The following is a 27,772-nucleotide window of genomic DNA, read 5'->3' as shown; positions in this document are numbered from 1 at the left end:
TGAGTTTACAAAACTTTAAAGAAGATAAGTTTTCTATTTAGATAGGCAAAGTAAGGCATTTATAGCTGATATTCTTTGTTCAGGGATGAGCCATGGAGAGTCCTCTCGCAATCTCACAATGCTGTTCAAAAGTGAGCAGCGTATGCACTACTACCCAGGAGGAAAAAGTAACCCCTCTTCTGTGGTCTGGACTTAAGACATCTCTTTGGGCCAAGAGGGACCACACCCACGTGTATGGACAGGGTGAGTTTGCCCTTGCATTTGAAGAGGGTGAATGTTCCAGCCCATTATTCAGAGAGACTTTGGCCACCCCAGGCTACAGAAAGGGTGGAGCACATTCCCTGGTGGTTGGGGAGAGTTTAAAACACCATCCCAGTTCTCAGAAGGGGTTGGTTCTAGTCCCTGTAGATAAGGGAGGGCCAGGTTGCCACCTCACTGCTCTGAGGAGGTTGGGCCTATATGCCAGAGATTAGGGAGAATGTTGCTGCCACTCCACTGTACTAAGGTGGTTAAGGCTGTACCCCAGAGATTGGGAAAGTGTGGCCAACAACCCAATGTTCTCGGCGGGTGAGGTCTGGAGTTTGGTTGCCACCCAGATGCTTGCTGAGGGTGGATCCAAAGAAAAGACCATAAGGCAAGCCTGTGGAAAGGGGAGCTCCCATGAGGCCCCAAGGAGAAGCAGAAACCATTACTTTAAGGATGACTCCAACTTTGAAATCTAATGACATAAGCCCTGGAGGTTTTTGGACCCTGGATGCATGTTTCCCCTCCCAAAGACTCCTTATGGCAATGCAAATGTTTATCCTAAATCTGTGCCTTATTTGTATATTAGAAGCAGATGACTTGTTTTGTAAGTTTCATAGGTCTACACCCAGAGGGGACTTTTTGACCTAAGACAAACTGTATTCCTATAACTGATTTTTATGTGGTTTTGTACTTTTTAGCATTGCTACTGAATTGATTTAAGGTGTTTTGGAATATTGTAGACTTTTTTGGATTCGAAGGGTGGAGTATGAATGTTAGAGGTTTCTCCGTTACAAGGTTTATAATAATTAACTGATCACAAGTTTACAAGGGTTAATAAACAGTGACTTGAATTCCCATGATATAGAACAGTCCCCATCCAGAGTCTATGTGTTCAGATACAGCTCATTTCCTCACTAGAATAGACAAAGGAGCCACATGGCACCACCAACCTTTCCCACATCCCTAAAATTCACTATCCCTAGTCCACCACCCCCAGCCATCCCTATTGGCCCTCAGGTCTTCCCAAGCCCCAACACCCTCCCACTGACTAAACATTTTCCCACCTATAGATGTACAGTATAAATTCATGATTGCCTCTACCAGAGGTGGGCTGAAGTCTCTCTTCAGATGCCTGCCATGCCAGCAGAGGCATGGCAATAAAAAAGGGAAATGGGGGTGATTTAATTTTCATTTAAATATATACATTTACACTTATGACATTGTATTAAATTATATTTGCCTCCCACAATAGTCTATAACCTCCCTCAAGGCCAGACTGGTTGACTGGTTCCTTTTATTGCCTTACCTGGCACTAAAAACAATCAGGAAAGTTTCCATTATGAGAATCTTGGTATATAAAAAAACACAACCAAAGTTACAGAAAGTATGGTTTGTTTAAATATGTATGTTTCTTAGATTAGCTCTTTTAACACATACAGACATAAACCTTACTCTATAATCTCATTTGGAGATCTCATCCCACAATCTTATTTACCATAATATGCCTAGTCTCCCATCTGGTTCAGTACTAGGCACAATTGTTCAATAAATACTTTAAGTATTTGTCTCTCTTCCCATCCACACCCTACCCTTTATCAAGCAATAAAGAGTCCAGGCTCTCTTTCAAACTGATGCTTCCTCATTGCAGTGGGTTGAATGGCGGTCCCCCCAAAAATATGCCCTAATCCTTGGAAACTGTGGCTATGACCTTATTTGGGAAAAGGGTCTTTGCCGATGTAATTAAGAGTCTTGAGATGAAATCATCTTGGATTTAGGATGGGCTCTAAATCTAAGGACAGATGCCCTTATAAGGAGAAGCAGAGAAAGATTTGAGACCCAGGCATCCAGAAAGGAAGGCCATGTGAAAGAAATCAGAGTCACGCAGCCTCAAGTCAAGCAACTCCTGAGCCAACAGAAGCTGGAAGAGCTAAGGAAGGATGTTTTCCTTAAGCCGTTGGAGGGGGCACGGTCCTCCAGACACCTGACCTGGGGAATCCACACCTGTGGAGAGAATAAATTTCTATGGTTTTAAGCCATCCTGTTTGTGGTAATTTGTTATGGCAGCCCTAGGAAACTAATGCAGATTAATTTGTTAAGGTGTCCATTACACACTGATGTGGTTGTAAGTGATTTCTAGGGTTCACACCAACATTGGTTTAACATTAGTTTTTTCTTTTCCTCTCTCTCTCTTTATTTTTTTTTAAATGTTACATTTAAAAAATATAGGAGGTCCCCATATACCCTCCACCCCCCTCACCCCACTTCTCCCACATCAACAACCTCTTTCATCATCATGGCACATTCACTGCATTTGGTGAATACATTTTGGAGCACTGCTGCACCACATGGACAATGGTTTACATTGTATTTTACACTCTCCTCCAGTCCACCCAGTGGGCCATGGCAGGACATAAATGCCCAGCATCTGTCCCTGCAGTGTCAACCTGGACAACTCCAAGTCCTGAAAATGCCCCCACGTCACATCTCTTCCTCCGTCACCCTACCTTCAGCAGCGACCGTGGCCACTTTCTCCACATCAATGCTACAATTTCCTCCATTACTAATCACAATAGTTCCATAGTAGACTATCAGTAAGTCCACTTTAATCCATACTCTATTCCTCCATCCTGTGAACCCTGGGATGGTTATGTCCCCTCCTCTATATCATGAGGGGGCTTAGATTCCACATGGATGATGGATGCAATTCTCCTGATTGCAATTGTAGGCACTCTTGGGTCCCTGGTGTGGTGGTTGACCTTCTTCACCTCCCTGATAGCTGGCCGGGGTAAGTCCAATAAACCAGTGGGTAAGAGTTGCAAGTCTGCTGAGGCTCAGGGCCTGGCTATCACATGGACAGTCCAGAGATTCAGGTCTCCTAAGTATATACCAACCCCAGTGCCAACCACAGGTCCAGTAAAAGTGACAGAAGAGGCATGTGTAGAAAGGTCACATCTGAGTCCAACTCCATCACACTCAGGAATACAAACTCCAAAGTAGGGCCAACTTACATGGCACTGAACTCCAGAGCCATCTGCCATGACCATACCCTGTGGGTCTCTGTAGCCCTCAGGAGAACCAGTACCTGGGGTTGTAGCTACTTTGGCTGTCTCTGGGACTTTGCTAAGGCATGTGTAAGCATGACACCTCTGATGACTTCCCGACTTTTTTTGGGACTCATAGCCATATAAACTCAGTTGTCCTTTCCATTTCCCCCTTTTATTCAAGGTCAAAAAGCAGTTTTTAACACCTGATATTACATGTAGGCTGAGATATTCTGCTGGTCTGTGTTGACCCTTTTATTCAAGGTCTTTTTCTAGTTACATCATCAGCTAGTGCTTGGTAATAATCCCTTGGCACCAGGGAGACTCATTCCCCAGAGTCATGTCCCACACTGGGGGGAAGGTAATGCATTTACATGCTGAGTTTGGCTTAGAGAGTGGCCACATTTGAACAACATGGAGGCTCTCAGGAGGTAACTCTTAGGTACCCTATGGCTCTAGGCTAGTTCATATATCAGGCACACTGGCTCATAAGCATAGTCATCGGTATCAAGGGCTCATTGCCGGACCATTATTCTTTATTGGTCTTTGCCATTGTACTTGGGGGATTATTGCTGTTCCATTAGGGAATGTGATAGAGCTCCCCTAGCTAGGAACTCAGCACTCCCTCAGTTGTCCTTTTTAACTGTAACTACTATGAGAACATTCAAACTTTTATATACCTTGTATACATGCCCCAGAGAACTCCCTCCCAACCATGTGTCCCTCATCAATAACACCCCCCACCAGTATTTCTCCCCTGCCATAGTTGAACCTCTCTGTGGTCCAAAATTCTTCAACAATGGAGCCTAATATATTGCCAAGTTCCATTAATAGTAAAATGGAATATAATGATGGGTTTAAAGGTTAGATATAGAATACATACTAATTTAGAAAAATTAAAGAAAAAATAAATTGGGTCATCAAAAAATGAAAAAATGAAAAACCTTTGTTTTTGACATTTTGCCTTTCATCACTGCAATAGGTGTTGCCCTGTATGTACAGTGGCAAGGCAATTTCATTTCTTCCTCAGTGATCTAAAACTTTTGTGACGACAAACTTAATAATTAGAAAAAACATCAGTCTTTTCAATGCTGATCCTGGCACGGGGGCAACAACTTGCTTGTACAGCTGGAGGTAGTTGGGTCACACTTTTTTCTGAGGATTCTCAGAAAAAAGTGAAAACACAGTGAAAATTTTTAGAAGTTATATACTTCAGCCAAAGGGGCTGGAAAGGCTTGAAATCGGCAAGATGGTGCCCACTGGCCCTCGGGGGAGACCATCTCAGAACATGGGCCTCGCTCCTGACTCCTGAGCTGATAGAGGGAAAAAGAAGTTGGTGGCAGCCTAGTTGGTTAGTGACTTAGCTCCGCCCAGGGAGCTCAGATTGCCCGCGAGCAAGGAATGGAGAAAGGACACCACAGGGCGAAAAAGAGCGACGAAAAGGCCCGGGCTGGCTGGGGTGGAGTCCTGATGGGTACCCGAAAAGAGCAGCCCCTTACCACAGAACGGTACCGCTCGGTTCCTACCCCCAGCTCTACTTTGGCTCCAGCTTTCCCACCTGGGTTCTACATTCATCCGATGCTCCCTGAGTCTTATTTCCAAGCTATTTTTCCAGAACTTCTTTTGCTTGGCCGCCTGCCACCCCTGACAGTGGGGCGCCCTACGCGCCCAAACCCTCAGGCCACAGGAGCTTTAGGAAAGGCCTGGGAGGGATCTCGGGCAAGAGGTGGTTTGAGAGAGTGATAGGGCGAGGAAGGGAGGGGGCGCTTAAAATTAGGAAACTTTAATTAAACTCCCAGGAAATTTTCTGGATCCAGAGACCAAGAAACAAACCAGTCAGAAAGAGCAAAGAAGAATATAAAGCATAAATAACCCAAGGTTTTGTGCCGAATGAAGTTCGTTGATAGGTTAGTAATTGCCTCTTCGTGTGCCGGAGACGCCGGGTATCACTGGGAGTCTCCATGAGTGTGTAGAACGGCTTCTATTCAGGTTCTGAACGAGAAGATCGGGAATTAGCCCCAGCCTCACTAGTCTGAACCAGCACAGGGACACCACCAAGGAGGATTCTTTGAACGGGGTGACAGATCTGCCAGATACGGATCCTGAAATCGGACTCCTTAACACTCTAACCCGTATTTATACGCACAAACCAACGAACCAACGCCAAGGAGTTCCTTATACTTCGATCTTTTCTAATCATTTGCAGTGAATTGCGAGTGAGATTTTTTTCCTTAAAGAAAAAGTAAAAGTCTTCCAAGGGAATTATGCTAATAGTTGACTGTCCTTGCGCCCCACTTCCCAAGACACATCAGAACTTTGAGGGTCCTCCTTTCCCTGGGTTTTCTCAGATCACTAGGGATGGAACGAAAATGCTACGGGAAACTGCCTAAGAAAATTTTAATTTTGCGCCGGTTCGCTAAAGTTCATAGTTTAGCGGTGGAGGAAGTAATTGCAAGAAGTACGCAGCAGCATGGTAGTGTGGCCGAGCGGTCTAAGGCGCTGGATTTAGGCTCCAGTCTCTGCGGGGGCGTGGGTTCGAATCCCACCACTGCCAAAGGGGTATTTTAGTGCAGCTGGGAATATTTAAGTACAGAGTTTCTTAATTAGAAGTTCTCTGTGTATAAAACTAACCTAATCACCTCCGTATCCAACCTAAAGCTCTCCAAATCACCTTCGGCGTTCTCATTCTCATGATCAGGTTTAGAACTAATTGGTCCTGGGAGATTTTCCAGAAACTGCGACACTGCTCCTATCAGCCCCGGGCAGCCACCAGGGTTAGTAGCTGCAACCCTCTGCTAAGGCAGACCCGATTTAGACCTTAAAAACATTACTTTATCGAATGGATGGGTTGTTGGGTGGGTGGATGGAAATACAGAAAACCAATGCTTAGCTTAGGTTTCGAGCTCTCGTTCAGACGTCATTACCTTACTTGCCGGTGGCAGGGTCGGGGAGGTCACGGCGATTGTAAAATGGTTATTTGGAATTTGATTTTGCAGATGGACTTGTCATTCCAAAATACTTCAAAGCTGATTCTTGACTGACTCCACGCGTTGGGCCCAGCCAGGCGTGCCGTGAACATTGTTGGTTTAACTACCCTCCTGCCTCTTCCAAGGGAAGCCACTTACCTTCGCGATTGCCCAGCTCTCTGAACTGAACGACCCAGCTGCACCACCTGAGCGGAACTTAATCCAGTGGGAAAGGAGGAAGGGTTATCCTCAGGGCCTTTTTAGTGGTGTCCTCCTAGGATGGTTGTCCCACTGCACTTTTCAGGGCACTGTTACCTCTAGTCGTACTCATGGATTTGGCCAGGCAGCTCCCTGAAATAGGGGATTCCCTAGCAGTGCCATGAAGAATGAATAAAGGAAAGGAAGCAGAGAACGAGGACCCTGTGCAAGAGCCAAGGTCTAGGAGTTATACATGCTACTTTTTGCTTTTGCCTTCCTTTTTCTATCTTTTCCCCTCCTCATTCAAAATCTCCCTCCATATCCTTCCAGCTGCCCTTCTATTTCACTTAGTGAACTCCTCCTGGCCAGTTCCCCTCCTTTTCATCCCCACTCAACAAGAGATCTTGGGTCTTGAGGTCTTCACAAAAGAGTACTTCCAGGCCCCCCCCCCCCCCCCCCCCGCCAAAATTGACAGATTCCTTTTGGTTTGACCCCAGTGCCTTGTGGAAAAGATCTATACCTGTGAATAAATTGTACATTGCTGACCTTTCTATAAAATTCACTATTTGTATAATGGGTTCATATCACCATCCTTCCTTTCTCACAATGCAATTGTTCTGTATCCTTCAATGTTTGTTTATTTTTCCTTCTTCCTGAAATTTAATTCTATGCAGTATTCAAAGATTCATTCCATATTCATATATTTTTTAATCTCCCTACTTTCTCTCACAAGTTGACCAACTTCTTGTCCTCTAATAACTTTGAGAAAAGATTTCTCAAGTTTGATATTTGCAGCTAGAAAAGGGCTTAATTGGGGAGAAAGGGGCTGAGTAACAAGCTGGGTTTGGGGCTTACTCTCTGTTAAATGGAGATGATGACCAAGCTGTTACTCAGCTCCTCCCTCCCTAATCAGGCCCTTTTCCTGTAACCTCAGCATTCAACCATCTAGACCTCTCAATATCACCACCTTGGTGTGTTTTTGTTTGTATTGTTTTACCCCTTTGCCTTTTTTTTTTTTTTTTTTTTTGTCTGTAGCACCCTCACTGCCCCTTAATCCCAGTCAATCCCATCTCCTTGTTGATGGAAGTATGCTTGCTTATTCTATTCACTCATGCCACTCACCACATTCTGCCCTTTTCCTCCCTGTTACCTCTCCCACCACCAAACTGTTTCTGACACCCCATCTTTCCTTGTCACCCTTCTTATTCCTCTTCATACCCTCTGCCACTCCTGCCACCCCCTACCATATCTCCTACCGCCACATCTGTCTGTCTCTCCTCATGCCACCCCTCCTGACTCACCTGCCACACTTGCTAAGTTTTACATCATTCCACCATAAATATGTACCTAAAAGTTCCCTTCCCACTTAAACACGCATCAATATTTCTGTCAAATTCTCACTAAAAATTCAACTTGTCTATGAAAGCTCTCTTGGTTTGTTTCCCCTCTCTATTTTGATTATTCCTTTCATTGTCCTGAAATAAAAATTTATTGTTGTTTTGTAAATGTTTACCAGAAGCTTCAGTATATCAACACAGTATTATCTGTTTTATTTCTTCAACTAAACTGTAAATTACTTAAGCCAGGATGTTGTAGACTTCCTTTTGTAAGATTAAAACATTGGCTTGGTTCTTTTTTCCTAATGTATGTACATATGTGGCACATTTTGCAAAAGACAAAAATGTGAGAATATCATTACAGTCACCCACGATCCCATCATCCACAGATAAACATATTTTGGCATATTTTCTTTTATCTCTCTGAATGAGAAATTTCTAATAGTAGAAATAGAATACTTGATCAAATACAATGTCTTTTAATATTCTTGATTTATAACACCCAAATGCCCTCCAGGAAAGTAGTAACAGTCTACAAGAATGTTCTTGTCATTGTATCTTTGCCACTATCAAATATTAGTGCCCAAAAACAGATTTTCAAATTCTGTGTCAAAATATCCATGTTTTCATTAGTAATTAATTCTTTTAAATGAAAATGTTTTTCATATACATACTTAGCCTTTTGCATTGCTTATTCTCTGCATTGTTTATTTATATCCTCTTGAAGGGCAGTTCTTTCTAGAGTGTTATTTCTTTTCATTTTTCAACTTCAAGAGCAGTTGATTATCATGGTTTGTCAACAGAAAGAAATGCTTTCCTTGAAAAAACTAAACTAAACAATTCACTTTGCCACCTTTTGCTTAAAACACATCTTCCATAGGGTATTTCCTTTTAAACCCTGAAATGCTTAGTATGAGTTGTTCATGGTAATGAAAAAAAATAGGGGTGAAGGATGTTACTGAAAATGGAGTCAATGTTAGTGTTAAAGATTAGAAGATTATAGATTCAAATCTAAAATGAACGCATTAATTAGATCACGAGAAGAAAGTGATCACAAAGCAGACATGCAAAATTAAGGTTCTTAATCAAAATTGCTGTTCTCTCATTGCCTGAAAACATGAAAAATTGCTAACTCACTTATTTGGCAAAAAGGGTAAGAACTTTCCCAAAACTGACATGAAACACTTGGCAAAGAGATCCGAACCAGTGGCATAAGGCTCACCTTGCAGCAAATACCACCAAAGCTCTCTCATCTGCCAGTTAAGCCAGAGAAGAGTACAAATTGGAAGACCTAGTGCAGTTTTGTGTATGCACTAGCAGTTATTGAGCAACACAGCTTCTTGGCATTGGAGGCTCGTAGAGAGCTCCAGAGCACGGAATCTATGGTGAATCCATTCCCAGGAGGAGCCTCGAAATCTGCTCGAAGAGGGTTCAGGATCTTTGTCCGACGAAGTGAGGATAGAAGCAGAGCAGATGCCACCCCTATTGGGACTTCTCTATGAGACTTCTGAACTGGGCTACTCGGGAGTAATCTGCGAACCTGTTCTTGCTCCAAGAGTGCAAGAGAAACTGTAGTGCCAGACGGGCCGTTGAGAGAGTGCCAAGGTCTCCCAGGGGAATTGCAGGTCTTGACAATCTATTAGTGGACCCCTGTTAATTTACTCTCTTACCAGCAGATCCAATTTCCCTCCCACTTAGGAATGTTATGAACACTTATTTATCATGCTCTTAGGAAGTCCAGTACCTCTTTAATACATTAATCTAAGGGGAAAAAAATAGCAAATGCCTCCTCAGGCCCCAGCGAAACTTGAACCCACAACCCCTAAATTACAAGGCCAAGGCTCTACCCCCAGAGCTTGGCACCCCAGCTAATATGGACTTACTTACACCTGGAAAGATTCAGGCAAATGCTATGTATACTTAACTAAAGTTTATTATAAAGACTTAAAAATTAAAGGAGTTTGTTTGGGAGAAAATGTCTCTTTATATGTGAGAAAGAAACATTGTCTTGGGTAGGCCCAAACTGGAATACAAGTCACAAGAAGGGTTAAGCCCACAGCACATGCTCCTCAGGCTTAAGCCTGACCAGTCTCTGAGCTTGAGCAACACAAGCCAGGAGTGGAGCCATGGGGTGCTGTGGGGTAGGGTGCAGTTTTCTCACAGAAGAGAAGCATGCAAGACATGGCATCAGCGGCATCATTCCCATCCTGCTTGGATCCATGTAAAAGTAAGCACTCCAGCTTTCAGATCCCAGCTTTGGGTACAGAAACTGGCTGGAAGGGGACTAGCTCCTTCCTTGTTTTTGTTTCTTTAAGATTTGCGTCAACACATGGCAATAGACTTTGAGTGAGAAAGTACCTCTTATAGTACCTTGAGTTGGACATTAGGACCTTGTGACTGTAAGCCTCTACCCCAAATAAATACCCTTTATGAAAGCCAACAGATTTCTTGTACTTTGCATCAGCACCCCTTTTTTTGACTGATACACACCCCCAAGCAGAAGAGTACTGCCGAATAAAGATAATCTGCTCTCTTCCCATCTCATCCACCACCTTTATGGTGAAAGAGAAATGGGAGGGGTGCAGGCTTCTATAGAAGAGGGCATAGGAGGTGAGCAACTCTTTTGCTAATCTTGCGGGGCTCATGTTTGTCAAATAAATCCTGAAGGAGATAGCAGATGACATCACATAGCATGCAGGTTATAGTGTCTGAGCATGCTAGATTGCAGAATGTATTTAAGCTTTTTTGTTTGCTGGGGATTTGGGTTCAAGTCCCTTTTTGCATAGAGGGGTTTAATTTCTAAGATTGGCTTTCTGGCCCAGGCCACCTGAGGCATTTCTGGTCAACATTCTAAGGACTCAGATCCTATGCAGAGGATCTGCACACTGAATGGCAGTTCAACCGGAATCCTGAAATGAACATTCCTACAAGAAACAATCCTACCTCTGCGCCACTTTGGTTGAGAGTCCTACCAAACCCATATGTTGACCCTCCTAGAGTTTGTTTCATAAGAAAGAAACAGAACAAAACAAAACAAACAAGAAAAGTACATGGTTCAAGGTATGGTCCATGGGCCTACTGCAGGTTAAGTTGTGCAAGTAACCCCAGGTCAGGGCTTTTAAGTCTGTTTGCTGTTTTGATTGGTTGCCCCTCCTGTCACTTCTTAGGAGACAAATGGTGAGGCCTTTTAAGGGTATCTGGGGTTTTCCCTTGACCCCAAACTGGATTCTTATTCTAAATGAGATTCTCATAGCCAGGATCTCACAGGATCTCTCTGGCAGCCTTCTTTTCAGGAGGTTTCCGGGCAGGATCTCATGACCAGGTTGTCTATTGGGTCAGCTGCCTTCTCCTTTTCACTATACTAACCTACCTCAACACCACACTTAGAGAATTTATACCCTAATTCTTAAGGGGGTGCTGAAGGGTGATTATTCTTTTGTGGCTACTTCCTCCTGGTTAGGAGGAGTAGGCCTTACCTGACAAAGTATAAAACTCTCTGGCTATTATTTTGCCTTTGAGGGAAGACTCTGATGGATGAAATCTCTACATGACTAATAAGGTGTTGATTTGGTCTCCAGTTGGGGTCAGGGAGTGCCACTTGCCTGTGTCTCCTGACTTGTCTCATCAGATAATTTTACCAGATGGCTCTGGTTCTGGGCTTCTAGGTTCTTGGCTTATATCACATAAAAGAATGTAAGGACATAGAGTAGGCAAGGGAGTAAAGAGTTTGTTAAGAAAGAAGAAAACAAGAAAAGTACACAGTCCAAGGCATGGACTGTGGGACCCCTGAAGGGTGAGTTGCACTTCTGAGGTTTGAAGAGAATCACTGGATTTAGGAGAGGAACCGAAACTGATCTTCCTGTGTTGTGATACAATGTTGTAATGCAACTGACAGTATGAATGAGCATTCTTGAAAGAAATAGGGGATGGATGTGACTCAAGAGGTTGAGCACTGGCTTCCCATATACAAGGTCGCAGGTTCAATCCCCAGAACCTCAAAATACAAAGAAATAGAAGGGTGTCAGTTTATGAGTCTAACTTGTCAGTTTTGTGGTATGATTCATGCTGTTTGTGCTTGAAATGCTGGACAAGATCGCCTCTCTCTTAGTCTCTTTATTCCCTTAAGAATGAAGATGAAGCAAATGCCACCAAGCTTAAGTCCACCTAAGCTGAAGCCCCTTTCAACCTCCCTCTGTTTAAGACCTGCTCATGAGCAAGTTGGCCACTTCCGTCAAAAGATTCAGGGACAATGAAGATGTTACCAGGGACAGAGGGTGTCATCATGGATCTGGGCCCCCAGTCACCTCTAACCCACTCTTTTGCTGCTGGAATAGTTTGTTTAGACAGTTCTTACAGTGCACTTTATGGAGAAAAACAGTGCAAGTCTCAAGAATGCTTCCACGGAAAAGATTGGTATGGAAAAGAGGTGTTTTAGGGCGGCAGTGTCAGGACAGGATCTCTTTATGGAGACCCTACCCCTCTATGGTGACCCTCAGGACATGTGGAGAGGGCCCCAGCCTTGGAGCCGGAGCAGTGAATACAAGTGCTCTTTGTATTTTGAGACCTTCTGCCCAGTGCAAAATCACTACACCATGAACCTTCTGGCTCAAAAGGTGCAGATATCCACTGCGCCCCAATTGAATTATTTCCAGCCATTCCCCCTCCACCACCACCACCAAAGAAAAACTGCAATATAAAATGGTAACAATCACCTTACAGTTTCTGACAAAGAATTCATGAGAATTTTCAGGGTGGTCTCTGCTCTCTGGGAAAATGAAGGGGCTGTGGTATGAAATAGGTACCTTAACTTTACAGAGTATGGTTAGATTCCCATTAGTGATGACCAAACTTTTGAACTGCTGGATTTCAGGACCTTCAGACTTGCTTGTCTTCCTAAACTGCGTGTTTCCCAGGAAATTCTTGACAGCATTGCAGGCACTGACTAACTGGATCCTATTTGCCTTTGGTCTTCTAGAAATTCTTCTCTCAGAAGAGATATACAGACTAACTTGAATGCAAGCACAGAGACAGGCAAGAGCCTGTGAGAACCAGAAGGGTGGAGATGGAAAGGTGAGGTGGGGTCAGGATTGTGCATGATCTGGAGAATATGGGGTTTGCTATGGGTGATTGGAGGTAAGGGAGAGAGGGGGAATAACATGCTAGGATGCCCTGACTACCAGGTTGGCAGTTCACTCTCAAAGATGACTGTCTAGCTAGCATGTTATGTGTTTGCTGCTGGCTGAGCAAAACCAATGGAGATACCCAGTAGAAAGTCCTAGGATTCAGGAGAATGATCCCAACTAAGGAAAAAATCTTTAGGAGTCAAAAACACAGAACAGTGGCTAACACTGATTTGGGCAGGGACCCACAGGGAAGAGCATTCACAGAGAAATAATTTAAGGCCAGGGTCCTGATCACCAGTGTTTAAAAAATGTACAACAGAATAGCTGTGAGTGAAAGGATTGGAGAAGGAAGCATCATGGAGGTCAGTTGCTCAAATGACTGATTTCATAGCTCAGAGGCCATTAACAGATTTTGTGCATTTGAAGCAGAAAGTTTAGGGAATAGCAACAGAGCTGGGTGTATTGAAGAATGAGAGGAATGAGTGGACATGCAGATTAAAAAAACTCTTTCTGGGAGCTTAGCTGTGAAGGTTTGGAGCTCTAGGGTAACTCCATGTTTCTTTAGTATGTCCTGTCTTTTCCTACCCTGAAAAGCCTGGGCAAAGGCCCTTTGCATCACCAAGAGTAGACCTCTTAGCCTGGGAACATTATGATTCCTAAAGGTGTTTTCTACCAGCCCAGACAATAATGCCACCAATCCTCATTCTATCATTAATCCATCTTAAGAGGCAGAATACTGATGTGGGTTCTACAATCAGAACAGGAAGAACTCAGCAGCACTTGAGCAAATTGCACAGAGGAACTAATAGAAGAAGAGCCACTGACCTGAGGAGGACAGCAAAAGAAGGAAAGTTGGTTTTGAAAAGCAGGGATAGGCTAAAGATGATCTTAGGGAGAGAGGTGGGGTTTTAAAACCCAAGGAAGATCTTTTGGCCTTTTAGAAATTCCTGTCCTTTGAGAACCAGAAAGGGAACATTTGGCTGAAGTTTCAGCAGGCACTCTTGTTATAGAGGCAGGAGTTTGGGCTCTACCTGAGTAGAGAAGTGCCAACTTTCACAGCTGAGTCTGACTTTGGAGTCTCTTTTACTGCTTTTTTCTAAGATTTTATTTATTTATCTACCCCCACCCTCTTGTTGTTTGCACTTGCTGTGTCTCTTCATTTTCTTTGTTTCTTTAGGAGGCACCGGGAACCAAACCCTAGACCTCCAATGTGGGAGGGAGGCACCTAATTGCTTAATCCACCTCTGTTCCCTGCTTTGCTGTATCTCTCGTTATGTTTTCCTTCTTGGGTCTCTTGTTGCATCATCTTGTGTTAGCTTGCCACGACTGCTGGCTTCCTTCTTTAGGAGGCACTGGGAACCGAACCACAGACCTCCCATGTGGTAGGCATGAACCCAATCACCTGAGCCACATCCACTTTCCTGCTGTCACTTCTGACAAGTAATTTTGTTGATTCTTGGGGCTGAGAATCACTAACTCATCCTATTGACTGAGTAGGATTAGGAGTCTCAAAGGAGATCTGATCCCTGCAAACCCTTAAAATCTGCCACTCCCAGCTTCTTAGACTTTCTATATGATAAGACTGAAGTGTTTCAGACATATGCAATGCAGAGGGAAAAAAAAGATGGATTTGAGGGAGACATCCATAGGTGGATTTTCCCAAAGTCATGGTTTACTTTAAAAAGTGACTTGACTACATACAGCTACTGAATTTATCTGCACCAATGTCAGGTCTGAGCCCCCCAGGCAGAGTGGGGGAGTTAGGGCTGTTAGCAAAGAAAAAGGCACTTGGAACCATGGGGAGGTTATGCATATTGAGTTTATTCCATGCTCCTTCCCTTCCTCTGCTCTCTCTTTGCTCCTGTTCCTTTAAGCTTCCTTTGTTCTCCCCCCTCCTCTGTTTACATGGGAGCTGCTTTTACGTTACTACTATCAGAATATATGATTGGCTCTTACAGTGGCATATCTTTCATGTTGCATATACTGATAAGCTGGTGCATGTGTTGGTAGAGTTTCAAATTCGTCCCCCGCAAGCTGTGTGCAGTTATGCTGTGTCACTGTGTCCTGGATATAGCAAAGGAGTATCCAGGATGCTCAGGACATTTAACTATTGGGCTATAGCTACCCCTATATTCCACCCCTTAAATGACTGGCATCTTAAGGGCTCGCTGCCACAGGGCTACACCCTGGGCCCAAAGGCCACAGCAACAATATAAGGCACAACAAAACATAACTAAGAAAAATACAAAACCAATGCCAATTAACACAACCCATTTCCAAGTGGATCCCAGATGTTCTCACCAATACCCGGTTTGATTATTGACTACAGTGTGATTACAAAGAAACCAGAAGACCATCCTGCTATTCTCTGGGAATCATTGGCACATTGTTTAATACAGTGGGTACTATTTCCCTTAATGTTACATGTTCAGCTGGAAGCCACCCCCACCCGTTATGTGTAGCATAACCTACTGGGGGATGGGTATTGTCCATATCTCTGCAGGGTATTGCTTCTATTCATTTTTGTGTTGTCTTCCATTTTGGTGAGGACTGGTCAGTTGTCTGAAACCATGTTCAATTAGCCTCAGTAGGCAGGGCAATGGCCCACAGAAGGCCTTCTACTCCTGCTGGCAGGTCAGTGCATTTCCAGCACTGGGTTATGCTGTGAACACAGGCATCAGTGTGAGGCAATGACAGTACGGTATTGGCTACTGTTAACATGGGTGGAAAGATAGTAGGGCTAAAGACACCATGAGAGGTAAATCATGTCGCTCAGGCAATATACATGTGACCTATTCATCTTGGGACAGAACGGTGGCAGGTGCTGGTGGCTGCCCTGATCTGGACCACACCTTTTCTCCCCACACTAAAGTATACCACAAAGGGGATAGCACCACTGGGAGCAATGATATGGGCCACAAGTGTAAGACAAAAATTCCCCTCAGAAGGGTTCCGCCTGCGTTTACAGCCAGTGCAACTCATACCTCAGCTGGCCATTTACAAACCCATGGAGTTGAAGCAGGCTAGTAAGATATTAATAGAATTAATAAATGGATCTGGAACCTGGCAGAGAGTCCACGTGGACATCAGCAACCCCTAGATGGCTGCTGAAGACGATTCTGCCACCCAGGAGAAGACTTCCCCTGGAACCAGGAGTAGCCCGGGATATTCCCCCAAGGACTTTACCATTGGGCCCTCCTGGGAGACTGATGGGGGAAATAAACAATCAAAGTGGTGAACAGCTGAATCTCCTTCCCTGCCATTAGCAAAGGGATGGAATAATTAGCATTTTAATAAGTGGCACCGGGCCCAAGTTCTCTCTCTCATGCTCTCGTCCCTCTGGATCCAGGCTCCAGCTGCTTCTCCCCCTCTTGGATCACCACATAAGTAAAACCTGGGCATTTATAACCTATAATGGGAAATTGTAGCCTGTAAATGAGCCCTCTTTATTACTTTTCAGCCCTTTCCTCTCTACCTGGGACCCCTGTCCTGTTATTTTCTCCCATTTCCCTTTCCTCCCTACCTGAATAAATTACTGGCCTAACTCACCTGACATGCTCTTGAAATTCATTTCTCCAGCACAGTCAAAGAACCTAAACTAAATCCCATAATAGTGTTATGGTCAATCCCCTTTTATCACCATCTCCATATGGTAACAGGACAACTCTCCAAGTGGGGACTCCAGTTGCAACAGTCCATGGCCATGTCCACACCACTGTTTGTCCTGACCCTAAGGCAGTGGGGGCAGGCAATATCAAAGTTCCATCTAAAACTTTAGAAAATGCAAGAGAGTCTGACATATTCATTATTACAAGCAAGGGTAAAGCACGTCCCCATACAACCAAGTCTAGAGGCGACTGCCACATTCACCGCAGCTGCTCAGTTAGAAGGCATACTGCCTGTGGCAGGTGAGTAGCCCACCCCTGCAAGACTGACTCCTTTGGAAATGTCATGCATAACTTGTCCTTTAATAAACCATTATACCATTCAATCATATCTGCAGCCTGTGGTCTATATGGAACATGTAAGTGCCAATCAATGTCTTCATTTTTTGCCCAGGTTTGTACTTGGGAACCTGTGAAATGGGTGCCTCTGTCACTCCACACTTGAAAGGGACGCCCATACTGGGCACTTAAAATATTCAGTGCCACAATGGTTCTCTTTTGGGTGGCTATTTGGAATGGAAGGGCAAAAACTAAACCTGTATTAGTATTCACAGCTGTGAACAAGAAATTATATCCTTTATTGGAGGGCAGGGATCCACTATAAAAATCTACCTGCCATACCTTTAGGGGTCTATCTCCTCACTTTATGACCACTTCTTCCATGGGCACCCAACATCTGTGTGGGTATTGTTTAGCACGTAGCTCACAAACTGTTACCATATTCATTGGATCTATGATTCTTAATGGGATACCATGTGGCCTGGATATCTACAGAAAGGTTTGACCTCCCACATGTCCCATGTGTCTATATAACCAGGTGGCCCATCCATCTATCAGATGGTATAAAGCTCTCACTTGTACTAGACTGTCTGCAGCATCATTTTCTGGGCTTGTGAGAGGTTTATGCCCTACAACATGATTAACTCTTGTCTTTTCAACCACAGTCCTTCTACAAATTTTGCCCTCAGAGAGGTTGCATTAGTCAGCCAAAGGTGTGCTGATACAAAATACCAGAAATTGGTTGGTTTTTATAAAGGGTATTTATTTGGGGCTGAAGCTTACAGATACCAGGCCATAAAGTATAAATTACTTCCCTCACCAAAGTCTGTTTTCACTGTTGGAGCAAGATGATTGTCAATGTCTGCAAGGGTTCAGGCTTCCTGGGTTCCTCCCTTCCTAGGGCTTGCTTTTCTTTCCTCTGTGCGCTTTCTTCCTGGGGCTCCAACTTAAGGCTTCAGCATCAAACTCCAACATCAAAAGACCAACATCAAAAACCCTCAACTCTGTCTTTTGTCATGCCTTTTATCTGTGAGTCCCCACCTACCAATGTGGGACTCAAGGGGTGGCGACTCAATGCCCGAATGACATGGCCCAATCAAAGCCCGAATCATAACTCAATCATGCCCAGGTACAGGCCAGATTACAAACATAATCCAATATCTACTTCTGGAATTCAAACTGCTACATTCCACCCTCTGAATTCCAAAAAGACATTACAATATTAAAAAAAACTTAAATCAGTAACAATGCAAGTACTGAATCATATCACAATCAATTTAAAGAAATACAGTTTGTCTTGGGGCAAAGTCCTATCTGCTGTAGACCTCTGAAACTTACAAAACAATTTATCTGTTTCCAATGCACAAATGGACAGACAAAGGATAAGCATTTTCATTACAATACGGAGAAATTAGGAGGGAAACATGAATCACAGGTCCTCTACAGTTCAGTAAACCTGCAAGGCATCCTCCATTGATTTCAGTCTGAGAGTCATTCTTAAGATGATGATTTTTTTTCTCCTTTGTGTCTTATGGGAACCCACCCTTTCCACATGCTTGCCCAATGGTCATTTTCTTGGTTCTACCCTCATCAAGCATCTAGATATCAACCAAACTCCAGACCTCACCATTCAAGAGTGCTGGGGTGATTACCGTACCTTACCCAATCTTTGAGTTAGAGTCTTAACCCCCCTAGTACAGTGACATGAAGGCAACATTCCCCCTAACGTTTGGCAAATAGGCTCAACTCACTCAGAACAATGAGTTGACCACTTGGTCTTCCCTAATCCATGGGGCACAGGTCCACCCCACTCAGACCTGTGGGGTGTTGACCTTAACTGCCCTAATCCTTGGGGAATGTGCTCCACCCTCTCTGTACCCTGGGGCAGCAAAACTCTCCCAGAACATCTGGTGGGAACATCCATCCTATTCAACTGCTGGGGCAAACTCACTCTCTCTGTACACATGGGTGGGTTTCCTCTCTTGGCCCAAGGAAATGTCTTAATTTCAGATCTCAGCTTCCATGGTTTTTCTCTTGAAGTAATTTCTCCATCAATCTCTCCTTTCCATGTCCCTTTTATTCCAGGTTGACAGTGGTTTTGTTCATACAAGTCTCTCAAAATCCTTGATGGTCTAGCATGTAGGAAGCAGGGGTCCAAGCCATCAGACAGTAAGACTTTCCACAAGGCTTTCCTAGATAACTGCATCTTCAATCTTGATTTACAAGTTCCAAGTTTAGTTAAGTCCTCCAGTGGGGCACTTTCATCTGGGGGCTTGATTTCCAGAGGCTTGTAGTTTCCAGAATCAGTCTCTCTTTTCTTTAAACCCGACAGTTCAGTCCTCAGCATATCTTTCTCATCTAGCATTTTGCTATAAGCTGCAAGCTGAAGCCAAGCCGCCTTCTCCAGGTTTACTTTGGAAACTTTTTCAGCTAATGCCCAGGCTCACCATTTTCAAATTCTGCCTGACATAAAACACGAGGAGTTAATCTTGCTAAGTTCTCTGTAGCTTTAAAACATAGATCACCTTTCCTCCAGTTTCCAATAATAGTTTCATTTACTTCTGAGGCATCCTAAAAAGTCTGTTTAACATCCATATTGCTATCAACAGTCTCTTCAAAGCACTGTAGGTCTTTTCTTCCAAACATCTCACAATTCCTCCAAAAAATACCCCTTACCTATTTATAAAACCATTCCAGCATTTCAGTAATTGCAAAAGCACTTCTCCATTCCTCGGTACCAGATTCTGTATTAGTCAGTCAAAGGCATGCAGATGCAAACTACCAGAAATTGGTTGGTTTTTATAAAGGGTATTTATTTGAGGTAGGAGCTTACAGACACCAGGCCATAAAGCATAAATTACTTCCCTCACCAAAGTCTATTTTCACTGTTTGAGCAGGATGGCTGCCAATTTCTGCGAGGATTCAGGCTTCCTAGTTTCCTCCCTTCCTGGGGCTTGCTTCTCTTTCCTCTGTGTGCTTACTTCCTGGGGCTCCAGCTTAAGGCTTCAGCATCAAACTCCAACATCAAAACTCCAATGTCAAAAACCCTCAGCTCTGTCCTTTGCCATGCCTTTTATCTGAGTCATTAAGCTATGCCTTAATGACATGGCCCAATCAAAGCCCCAATTATAACTCAATTATGCCCAGGTACAGACCAGATTACAAACATAATCCATTATCTATTTTGGAATTCATAACCATATCAGACTGCTACAGAGGTCTATTACCAATCACCCATTTTTGCTGCTCCCATTGGGCAGCTATAAAGTTAGTCCTTTGTACATGGCCCAACTGTCTGTACACATGGTAAGGGGGCTGGGTTCATGTATTATAACCAGCCACATGACTCTCAGTTCAGCCCACTGGCTGCTTTGACCAAATCCAGTTTCAAACCAGATATCTTCTGTATCCACTTGGATACCTACAGTGGTCCAAGATATCACCATGCCTCAGCTGGTATAGTAGTACCCATTCCATCCTTGTATGGGCAAGGTTCTAAAACCTGAGGACCAGGAAGCCCTCTTCCCAAGGGGTCAATTTGACACTCTACTGGTCCTAACACTTCCTGCAACTGTGCAGAGATGGGGCTAGCACTTGACATGCTCACTTTTCCAGATATGTGCCCCTTTGGTCAATGTGGATGTCTGAGCCACCCCAGTCCTGGGGACATTCAAGTACGAACATATTCATCCTGCCACAGGGAGGGAAGGTCACACTAGGACTCACTCCTTGTGCTGTTCCTGCAGCATAGTCAGGAACAACCAGGACACTTTCCCAGCCCATTCCTTCTGGGAAAGGGTTAACATGGCTCCCAAAAATTCCAGTGCCTTTGCAATAAACTCTGGAGTGGGATGAACCATATCCCAGCCTGGAGAGGCCCATTACAGGAGAATCGCTGCCACCAGATATCAAAGACCCAAAGGGGGCCACATCCCACCCCCATCATGAACTGTTGGTTTCACGGGGGCAGAACATCCACTTGCCATGCTCGGAAGATTCTGCCAGCTATGCCAAATGTCAGGTCTGAGCCCCTCAGTCAGAGTGAGGGAGTCAGGGCCGTTAGCAAAGAAAAAGGCACGTGGAGCCACAGAAGGTTATGCATATTGAGTTTATTCCATGTGCTTTCCTTTCTTCTGCTCCCTCTCTCCTTCTGTTCCTTTAAGCTTCCTTTGTTCTCTCCAGTCCTCTCTTTAGGTGGGAGCTGCTTTTATGTTACTACTGTAAGAACATATGATTAGCTCTTACAGTGGCATACCTATCATGTTACATATACTGATTAGCTGGTGCATGTGTCATTAGAGTTCCAAGTCCATCCCCGGGAAGCTGAGTGCAGTTATGCTGTGTCTCTGTGCCCCAAATATAGAAAGGATGCTTAAGCCATATAACTATTGAGCTTTAACTACCCTACAACCAAGCACCACTCAGGAATTCAGCCAGTAATTCTAGGGCCTGAACAATCTCAGGAAGAGCTGTTAGGTCGTCTTTGTAACAAAGACTAAACATTTCTGTGCATCTAGTAATATCCATCCATGAATGATGCAAATGTCTCTATTAAATCATTAGTAAGCATGGCTATTTGAAGCTCTTTTTAATCCCTTATGTCATCTGCTCCTTTCACAAATATCAATGTGCTGGGATTTTGCTGCTGGGTTGCAAGGAACAAGCTCAAGTATGATCCAATCTTTGTCTTCAAGAGGCTTGAACACTAGTAGGGAAACAGGGAAAGAGAAGTATATCAATTAGGGTTCAGTCAAAGAAGGGATACACGTCATCATGCATTTGTCAAAACCCATAGAACTGAATAACACAACAAATGAAACTTAATGTAAATGATTGGACTATAGTTAATAATGCATCAATGTTGTGCATCAATTGTAATAACTGTATCTCATTAATGTAAGAAGTTAATAATAGAGGAAACTCTCTGCCAAGGGTCAGGAGTTGGGAAGTGTGGTGGATATATAGAACAAACTCTGGGTATATCTGCTCAATTACTCTGTAACTCTAAAATTGTATTGAAAAATTACTGATTAATGCTTTTTAAAAATGATTTGTGCCTATATAATGGATCTCTATACACTATTCAAAAATATGTCCATAATATATTGTTAGTGAACAAATGTAACTCACAAAACAGCATACATAATATAAACTGATTTTTATTTTAAGTGTGTTTGTGTAGGCATAGAAAAAAAATCTGGTAATATATATGCCAAATTATGAAAATAGTTATCTTTGGGGAAAGGATGAAATATAGATGATTTTTCCTTTCTACTTTCTACATTTCTGAACTGTTTGAATTTTTAAATACATGGTTTGTAATGAAAAGTTTTGTATTTTGAAATAAAAAGATTATTTATATTAGTAAAATTGAGCAAAATATTTGAACAGACTTCTTTGGGATTCATCTTTAATGGGATTGATCAAGCCTTTAAATTCCCTTTTCCTATGCTGTCTTTTAATTCATACATGATTTTTTCCACTTCTTTTCTGTTACCCTTAAAAATATAACATTCATCTCTAACTCTGACATGCATACAAAATTTTCAAAATAAACAATTTATTAAGATTTTTAACCTTCTCCCTAGCAATAACTAAGACCTTTGAACAAAGTAACTTCAGTCAACCCCTTTCCATCTTACATTTTATTGTTTTGAGTATTTCTGCTCAATCATAATTTTGCTTCTAAATTAACATTAATTTTATATTATTTCATATTACATTTATTTTTAATAAAGACCACATTTATTTAGATATACACATATGTTCATCATTTCTTTCTGCTTTACAGATTATGCTTCTGGTTTCAACTTTCTTCTTCATAAAGCACACCCATTAGAAGTTCCTTTGCTGAAAGTTTGTTAGTAAAAAAAGATCAATTTTATATTGTCTTAAATTATATATTTGACTCTTTTAGAATTGTAGTTTGACATAATGTAAAATGATAGATTGAGAGACATTTTATTTTTTCACAAACATATTTTGCTGCATCTTGACTTCTATTGCTGTTGGACATGCTACTGTCTGTGTAATGGTGTTTTGTTACAAGGACTCTGTCTTTTCTCTCTGATTTCAAAGTCTTCTCTTTCTTTTTGATATCCTATAGAATATTTGATGTGGGTTTCTTTTTACGTGTCCTGCTTGATTTGTATTTTTCTTCCAAATATAAGGATTTATGTCTTTTATCCATTCTGAAAAATTCTCAACTGTTACCACTTTAAATATTTTCTCTTCACTGTTTTACCTATTTTTTCTTTATGAAATGTGTATTAGAGAATCTGTTAACCTGTTTTACATGTTTTCCATCTCTTTTTCATTCTTTGTTGCATTATATATATATTTTTAGATCTAGCTTACTAAATATCTCTTTGTCCCTCTAACTTCTGTATAAGCTCTCCATGTGTGCGGTGCCACTCCTGGGCAGGCTGTACTTTTTTCACATGGAGCAGCTCTCCTTACAAGGTACACTCCTTGCATGTGGGGCAGCTCTCCTTACGGGGCTCACTCCTTGTGCATGGGGCTCCCCTACATGGGGGATACCCCTGCATGGCACTGCACTCCTTGCACGCATCAGTGCTGTGCATGGACCAGCTCACCACATAGGTCAGGAGGCCCTGGGTTTGACCCCTGAACCTTCCATGTGGTAGGTGGATGCTCTGTCAGTTCAGCCAAATCTGCTTCCCCAGATATATTTTAAAGTACTCACGCTTTTCTTTTTTATTTCACTCCCTGATGTAGTTTCTATGATAATATTCCTATTCCTAATCATGTTCAATGACAAAATATTTGCTGTTATGCTTTATGACCTCTAGTTAGACTCACCTTCAAATTTTACAATGGTCTTGTTATATTTTGTTCCAGAGTCCCTGTCTTCATCAAAAGTCTGTGAGTTCCTTGATGGTTGGGATCATATATTTCTTCCTCTGCATACCAACTTACTGCCTAGAAAATGACATTCAATATGTTTTCATTGATAAAAATTGTAATTTCCCATGGTTAAATAAATTTCAAAAATAGATTGTTAAACATGCTTTACCACCAAAATGTGAGAGTGATTCTTTCCAGACATGCCGTAAGCATTTACCTGAATTCTTCTCTTTTCCCAATGGCTGAAATGAATACAGGTTTCTGTGTTCCATGAAACTAGGGAGGTTTAAAAAGCAATACTTCGAGAAGTAGGATGCAGTTCAAGTGACAAGGCCTCTGCCTACCATATGGGAAGACCCAGATTCAATCCCTGGGGCCTCCTGGTGAAAAAGAAGAAGAGAAAGAGGCCCACGTGGTGAGCCGGTGTCCCCGTGGTGAGCCGAGTGCCCATGCGAGTGCCCACGTGGTGAGCCAGTGCCCATGCGAGTGCCCACGTGGTGAGTCAGTGTCCCCATGGTGAGCTGAGTGCCCATGCGAGTGCCCACGTGGTGAGTCAGTGTCCCCGTGGTGAGCTGAGTGCCCATGCGAGTGCCCACGTGGTGAGCCAGTGCCCATGCAAGTGTGTCATGACACAACAAAAGACAACAGGGAGAGTCAAGGTGAAGCACAGCAGAGGTTCCCCAGGATCAAATCCAGTGAATCCTGGAGGAGAAAGACAAAAAGATAGAAAAAAGAGAGAGAAATACATACAGAAGATCAGACAGCAAAAACAGTGGGGTGGGGGAGGGGAAGGGGAAAAAAGCAATACTTCATTTCCTTTCCTAGAAACATTAATACATCACTCCAGAATAGTTCTTTTTCTTCCCCCTGAAATAACTAACCATCCCTTCTGTTCTTTTATTAATCACTCAGAAATCTTTCTGGGTAGAAATAGTATGTGTTTTGTGTGTATTACTAATGGAATGAGATTAATGCGTTACTGTTTACCATACCCCCGAAGCTTTACAGCCATCTCTTTGGATATTAATGTTCATTTTGCCAATTATTCGTACTATTTTGAGGGTCAGTGAGTTTTCCATACTTTCATATCTAGTTGTTTACTGTGTATTGTACCTGTGATCATAAACACATTCCAAGATGGCATTAGATCCTGTTTAAGGGAACTTTTTGAAAAGTTCTCTAATAAGAGGACACCAAGAAGAGTAAATAAATTTTCAGATTGTCTCCAATATGGTTTTGTAAACCCCCTTCTTTCCCTTTAATTATTACATGACTTTTTATTTTCTCTTCTAAAGTCTAAACTGCTTGACATTAGGAACAATTTCTATTCATTTATGTATATGGTAATAAACCACAGTATCCAATAATGGTGTTTAATAGACATTTGTTGAGTAAACAAACAAATGAATAATCAAATGAATGTTTGTCTCCAAGATTTCCAAAGACATCACTAATAGGAATACTCAATTGCCTTTCAAGTATCCAATGAAATAGACAAAATTTACCACAGTTTGGTTCTTGGTAGGTGCAACAATTAGTAGGCATTCTTAACTATTTAATATTAAAGCTCCTCCTTCCAATCCCAAGTTTACTAAAAGCAAAGGAAGATTTAAGACAACATAAAAGAATGTAAAAATATGGACAGATGAAAAGAACACAATCCAGTGGCAAAAGGAGTGGAGATTTCTTTAGTTTTTATAATAAAGTACAAATTAGAAAAACACATTAAATACTACTATTTATGAAATCCCTCATGGATTTGCTTTCCCAAAGACACCTGGGGTGACCATAGAGAAGTAAGTAAGTCCCTTTATTAAATTTGTTTTGCCTATTTTACACCAGATAGTAAATGCAGATTTTTCTCTGGAAAGTATACACAAAAATATACAGATAATCTATTTGCTTTTATTTCTTTTTATGATTATATGGAAACTCTTCTTTAAAATTCTCAATTTATATAAACAATTGCAATACTCTTTTGAGGCTTTTAATCAGTTTTTAACTTTGGGAGGGAGGGTCACACAAATTCCTTTAAGAGTTGGATCCAAGCTATTGATCCTTTTCTCAGAAAAATGCTTATATGCTCAAACATATAAAAATTTCATACCCATGGGGCTTATAAATTTTCTGAAGCCCATCCCTAGACCCGCTAAGTGACAATGAACCTTAGGTTAAGATCTCACAGTATGAAGGGCCTTATGATGTGTTGATATTATGATATACCAATAATAATATGCAGTTACATATAACGTATAATCAAGGAATTATGAGAAAAGGGAAGAGAGATTTGATGATCTTTAGCGGTTCCAGAATTCAGTTATTTAGTGACATTCATGATAATAATGGGAAGGAGAGTGACAATGGAGAAGGCTCAGGTTCAAGACTTGTCACTGTGCCCCTCTCCTTTCACCTCACTGTTTTCTATTGAAGTTCTTAACAAGTAAAAGATATTCCAAACAGTCTGCTACCATTTTCTTAAACATGTTCTTCAAAGCCTCCTTGACTTTCTCATTGCGCAAAGCATAGATGAATGGATTTAGCAGTGGTGTCACAAATGTTGTAACCACTGTTACTGCCCAGTTTGTATCCACAGAGCCACTCTGTGATGGCCGTACATAGAGAAAGACAGCACTTCCATAGAAGAGGGTCACCACCATCAAGTGTGAGGAACAGGTAGAGAAGGCCTTTTGACGGCCTAAGGCAGAAGGGATGCGCAGGACAGCCAGGACTATGTGGCCATAGGACACAGCAGTAATCATTAGTGAGGACACAATGACAAGAGAGGCAAGGACAAAGTCAGTCTCTTCCAGTTTCTTGGTGTTGGTACATGCCAGGCGGAGCAGTGGGCCACTATCACAGAAGAAGTGCTGCACCACAGCATCCTGCCCACAGAAAGGAAGCAAGGCCACAGCCACGGTGGGGCCAAGCACGGGGAGGAGTCCCCCAACCCAGCAGGCCAGGGCCACACGAAAGCACAAAGCCCCATTCATGAGTAAAGGGTAGTGTAGAGGGTGACAGATGGCCAGGTAGCGGTCCACAGACATGACAGCCAACAGTAGGAACTCAGAGGCTCCAAGAAAAAAGTAAAAATAGAATTGGGTAATGCATGCAGCAAAGGAAATAGTATGTTGTCTTAAGAGAATATTGCTCAGCATTTTGGGAATGATGACAGAAGTAAGCAGGATCTCCAGGCAGGACAGATTGCCCAGAAAGAAGTACATGGGAGTCTGCAAGCGAGTGTCGGCTCCTACAGCACTCACGATCAACACATTGCCGGTCAGAGTCAGCAGATAGACAAGAAGGAATATGGAAAACACTTCAGCTCTTGTGCTGTTGAGATTCGGGAATCCTGCCAGGATAAACTCTGTCATACCACTGCTCTGGTTCCTGCCAGGAGTCATCATCTTTCTCACCTGCACAACAATATAAACATGATCCGGCAAGAGAAGGTCCTTTCCTCAATTATCTCGAAACTTCTTTTAACATGATATGGTCTATATACTCACCCTTTTTTCCAATGACAAATTCTGTTAACATTTGAAGCACCTGGGGTCATTGTCTGATTGATTTTAAAGCTGAAAGGATTTTCTATAAAGGAAAGCTAAAATTTGGGTATGAAAATGAAAGGACCATCCATCTTGAAACTCTTTTTTTACTCTCAGATCTTAAATGGTGATTTCTCATCATTATAGTAAGGATAGCATTGAACATCTGAATGGCACAAAACTATCAGAAAAAAACGATTTTGTGATTAATATGATTCCAAGTCAACCACAACCAGATCTTGAGCCAAATCACATGGCTTTGCAATTCAGCATCTCTGCTTACTAGCTAAGTGGCCTTGAAATATTTACTTAATCCATTTTTCTTATGTGTAAAATGTTGGGAATAAATTAAATAATAATTTAAAGGACTTAAAAGAGTTCCTGGCATATAATAATTGGTCAGTAAATGCTAGCTGATAAATGATGTGGCAAAGAAAACCTTGTTATAAGTTATGGAACCAGACTCTAGACTTGACTACCTTTGGAAGACAATAAATCCAGCACC

At 42.4% G+C, this 27,772-nt stretch overlaps 1 protein-coding gene, 1 long non-coding RNA gene and 1 other non-coding gene across 3 annotated transcripts in view; 2 read left to right on the top strand and 1 right to left on the bottom strand.

The window, feature by feature from the left end:
* LOC111761712 (uncharacterized) overlaps window positions 1-2,265 on the top strand; it is a 4,273-nt gene extending 2,008 nt beyond the window's left edge. Inside the window, exons 2-3 of the long non-coding RNA XR_002794990.3 lie at window positions 84-243; window positions 2,022-2,265. This is a non-coding gene — a long non-coding RNA (uncharacterized lncRNA). The remainder of the gene's footprint in view (window positions 1-83; window positions 244-2,021) is intronic.
* A 3,494-nt stretch (window positions 2,266-5,759) lies between these two features.
* On the top strand, window positions 5,760-5,841 carry TRNAL-UAG (transfer RNA leucine (anticodon UAG)). The gene has a single exon. It is a non-coding gene; the product is annotated as a tRNA-Leu (tRNA).
* A 20,292-nt stretch (window positions 5,842-26,133) lies between these two features.
* On the bottom strand, window positions 26,134-27,123 carry OR6S1 (olfactory receptor family 6 subfamily S member 1). Its single transcript, XM_004482729.2, has one exon. It carries the CDS (start codon window positions 27,121-27,123, stop codon window positions 26,134-26,136), a length of 990 nt encoding a protein of 329 aa, XP_004482786.2.
* Window positions 27,124-27,772: the final 649 nt, after the last annotated feature.

This window comes from Dasypus novemcinctus, chromosome 3 (genome assembly GCF_030445035.2).
Source record: "Dasypus novemcinctus isolate mDasNov1 chromosome 3, mDasNov1.1.hap2, whole genome shotgun sequence".
NCBI classification, from domain to species: Eukaryota; Metazoa; Chordata; class Mammalia; order Cingulata; family Dasypodidae; genus Dasypus; species Dasypus novemcinctus.
The sequence above is the reverse complement of the archived record's forward strand: the minus strand, read 5'-3'. Positions and strand labels throughout refer to the sequence as shown.

Excerpts from the sequence above, each read along its gene's own strand:
- OR6S1 (XM_004482729.2), bottom strand. The coding sequence starts at position 27,123 with ATGACTCCTGGCAGGAACCAGAGCAGTGGTATGACAGAGTTTATCCTG.